The sequence below is a fragment of the Lactuca virosa genome, chromosome 4, assembly GCF_052849685.1.
Source record: "Lactuca virosa cultivar CGN04683 chromosome 4, Lactuca_virosa_CGN04683_v6, whole genome shotgun sequence".
Lineage (NCBI taxonomy): Eukaryota > Viridiplantae > Streptophyta > Magnoliopsida > Asterales > Asteraceae > Lactuca > Lactuca virosa.
In genome coordinates, this window is record NC_136429.1 from 141,642,076 (window position 1) to 141,646,114 (window position 4,039).

The 4,039-nt window shown below is 32.1% G+C and overlaps 2 protein-coding genes across 2 annotated transcripts; both read right to left on the reverse strand.

Moving 5' to 3' along the window:
• Positions 1-477: 477 nt before the first annotated feature.
• LOC145168537 (uncharacterized) lies at positions 478-2,129 on the reverse strand. The gene is made up of 4 exons (XM_079087325.1): positions 1,901-2,129; positions 1,672-1,742; positions 1,367-1,447; positions 478-680 (listed from the first exon to the last, which is right to left on the reverse strand). The coding sequence occupies exons 1-4, from the start codon at positions 2,013-2,015 to the stop codon at positions 663-665; spliced, it is 285 nt and encodes a 94-aa protein (XP_078943451.1). The 5' UTR covers positions 2,016-2,129; the 3' UTR covers positions 478-662.
• A 376-nt stretch (positions 2,130-2,505) lies between these two features.
• Positions 2,506-3,738, reverse strand: LOC145168538 (syntaxin-125-like). The gene has a single exon (XM_079087326.1). The coding sequence runs from the start codon at positions 3,560-3,562 to the stop codon at positions 2,663-2,665; it is 900 nt and encodes a 299-aa protein (XP_078943452.1). The 5' UTR covers positions 3,563-3,738; the 3' UTR covers positions 2,506-2,662.
• Positions 3,739-4,039: the final 301 nt, after the last annotated feature.

The following is a 4,039-nucleotide window of genomic DNA, read 5'->3' on the forward strand; positions in this document are numbered from 1 at the left end:
ATAGGGAAGAAATGAGATTGTGCTCTAACTTATTGAGGGTAAATGGGTAATAACGTGTAATGCCCAATAAGTTTCATGTAATCGCTTTCGATTGAGGTGTAATATACATCTAATAAGATTTTAATTACTTATTTCCATATCGGCTTTGTAATTGATAACTCCACCATAGATAGTCATATTGGTCTTTTGACAACAATTTGTACAAATTCAATGATAAATCGCATACAAAAGAAAGTTTAGAGAGTAAGTGTGTACAATTACAAAAGTTCATTACCTTACAAGTCATTAACCCAGATTAATTAGAAACAAAAAAGTTTTTTAAACGATAAAATATGGTTATTTTGTTATTAAAAAAGGGAGGAATTTCATTGATATATGTATGTAAGTATTTAATTTTATGATGATAATTATTTAAACATATTTAGTTTCTAAAGTGTATTGCCAAAAAGACCCGTCACGGTTTACAACATCATCACAAAAACCAATTAAACTTGTTGTCTATATCAATCAATTTTAAAAATGCACAAAATATGACTATAATAATTCTTAAGGAATTTATGATCAAGATTCATACATATTCAGGGACAACTCATGATTCTTATAGAATCCAGCAAAAGCATAAATGATTTATTAGCTTCCGAAAAAATTGCAACTTCTTTGTTTTATGCTTCCACCGATTTCTGCAATACACAAACAAGCCAATGACAACAAATTCAACAAAGTAGTTATATTTTCTTACCCATAATAGCAACATACTTCCATTTTTTAACTGATGATAGCAACGTTACTTTTTTTTACCAACAATAGAAACATATTTGTATTTCGCTAACCTAAATGTAATTAATGTTGCTATTATGAGAAAAGAATTGTAAGTATGTTGACATTTATGTCTATTACAATTTAATTGTGTCGCTATCATGTGTTACATATTCCTATTATGGGTAAAAATGTAAGTATGTTGCTATTATTGTAAAAAAGAAAGTACATTCTAATATAATAAAAATAGTAAGTATGTTGATATTTCTCATTATGTGCCCCAAATCAACACTAAGCTTGTGAAATTCTTAAAAGGTTAAAAACCCTTTAACTCAAAATTTTAAAGAGTTGAACTTCAAAACCCCATATATCAATAGTTATTGCTTGTGATAAGAGAAAGACATGATTAATAAATTTCTTATTTACAAAAACAAAAAAGTCAACATAATAAAACTTCATTAATTGAACCCAAAAAACACATTAACTGAGATCAGTAAAAAGACTGGTCAAAACTGATTCATGACAGAAAAATTATATCATGCTGGAAGATTCTAATAAAGTTTTTTCACACATTAGTAATGAAGCTATGATTTCAAGTAAAAGAAGATACCTTATCCTTCTTGCCTCTGGTGAAGAACTTGTATCCACTAAAGATGAGCAATCCCCAGCCAGATAAAGAGAGAATAACAAACTGCAAACAGAAATATAATAATCATCATCATAGGTACAAGTTCATCAAACGATTTATGGATTATCAAAAAAAGATTTCCGGAAATGTTTTAAAATTCATATCAATCTCAAATGTAAAAACCACCTTATCAAATGTGAAAGATTATAATTTTTAAAATTCATGTGAAATTCCTAATGCCTTCAATTATCTAATCCAACATTCATAGAAAAAGATAGAGAACTCACATGCTCTTCCTTCCACCTGGATGGACTCATTGGATCTTTCCAGAAGGCCACTTTTGGAGGTCCATGAGGATCTGAAAATAAACACAATCATTCAAATCCAAATACGTGTGAGGGTGTTAAAACCACAATGCACATCGATATGTAGAGACGATTAGGTCATATATTGTTAGTGTGTGTGTGTGTGTGAGAGAGAGAGAGAGAGAGAGAGAGAGAGAGAGATGTACAGTACCGGCGGCGCCGGCGAGACCACGGCGTTGGATAAATGAAGCGGCGTGAGAAACTGATCTAGGGGAGGAGATACGGAGTACGTTAGCAGCTTGACGAGAAACCATTGATGACGCCATTTTGGCAGCTCCGAACAACTTTTCTTCGATCGATCGTCGTTATATGAATCACAAAATGAAATTTAGATGGAGGAGATGAAGATACCTGCTAAAAAGTAAAAAAAGGCAAGAATTTGAAAAAACTTCGTCGTGTGGCTAAATTTTCATTTTTTTAGAAATGACCTTTTTTTTATTTACAATTGCTATTTTAAGGCCTAAAACAAACAGGCTACAGACTCCCTCAAGACTAGGACTTCCCCTTTTATGTCGTTTAGGAGTTGATGTGTTTGATTCATTTTTTGAAGTAGTATGAATAGGAAATTTATATTAATTAAAAGAACGAAAGGTAAAAAGATAAATATCACCTTTCACCTATAAATAGGTTTGATTGTTTTAAGAGTAAAGACAATTGTAGATATGAAATCTGATTTATTCAATGGCACAAACGAATAAGTAATGAATTGTCTTCAAATTGTGAAAATTGATTGATTGTATAATGTAACTTGTTTCTCATTTCTAATAACATTGTACATCTTTTAAATATTTTTACATACTAATTTACATTTTCTACAATCATTTAAAAAGAAAAAGAATCTAAAAACAAAATAAATACACCTCTAAGAAGAAAATTGGGATGGAAACTTGGAACTGGTTTCTAACACATCATTTTATCCTGCCATCAACATGGGGAACCAAACGGGGTAAAGTGCAACGATTATTAGCACAAGGATAAGGGCAATAGCAATGAAAGTACATTTTCTTGAACTCTTTTGCAACTCTCGGGATTCCACCAATTGCTCGGTCCCACGATGAACAAATGAACTCGCATGGGCCACATTGCTCTCAATGTCGTTTAATTGTTGTCCTTGGGCTTCTACCAATGCGGCCATATCCAAAAAGATTTGGTGGAGTTCTATCAAGTTTTTCTCTATATCTTTTACAGCGTCATGTCTTTCTTGAATTTCTGAAATTGTATCCATGATTTGACCCCTACCCTGCTCTTGGATTGCTTTTTGAAGAAAATCTTCGCCTTCTCCACTAGATATTAAACTATCAATTAATTCATCGTTTGCTTGTTCACCTGTAATTGTAAAGTATCTTCTCCCGACTGTCTCCTTGTACTCATCATTCATCCGGGCACGCAATGCCTGAAAACTATCCATCATGGTTTTAAGTTTTTTTCCCAAACCACTAACAACAGAAGTGCGTGTTCGATCCGTAGATGAGCCTAGTTCACAACCAGGAATCTTTCGATTCTCCACATTTGATTTGTCAAGGGCCACTAGCTTCCCCTTGATGACCTTCACGCGTTTTAATACTTGCTCGACATCCGAGTCCATCTTGGCCCGGAGTTGCTTCATTGTTTTTGCGTTATGGACCGTTTTACTCTCCTCATTTGATTCTTGTAGCTTTTTGTACAATTTCTCGACTCCGACCATGTCTTCTTTCACGTTTTCCACATCTTGGAAAAATTGATCAAGATCGACGGTGTCGTTCATGGCACTGCCACCACCGGCCTCCATGTCGTCAAGATTTTTTTTAAAAGAACTTGAGAACAAATCATTCATCTTGGCTGTTTTTTTTTTTTTTAATTATATCAAGTTTCCAACTATAAAATTCTTAAGAGATGGGAGATAGAATTAAGAAAAAGAAAAAAAGGAAAAGGAAACAACCTTTTCTTCTTCTTCCCTCCTGGCAAAACAAGAGAGAATCATAACAATTGGAAGAAAAGGTGAAAACAGAACAAAGAAAAAAATTGATCAACTAATAAATGTTAGCATTTTCAATAACTATTTTTTATGGGGTCAATATTTAAAGTAGGAGAAATTTAGTGGTTGAATGTTGAGAACATAAAATCAATTTTATCACTGGTAAACGATATATATATATATATATATATATATATATATATATATATATATATATATATATATATATATATATATATATATATATATATATATATATATATAGAGAGAGAGAGGATCAGGTGATCATTTTATTTTCGATGAGGACTCTGAGTCCTAATCGTGTCTATTCATCAA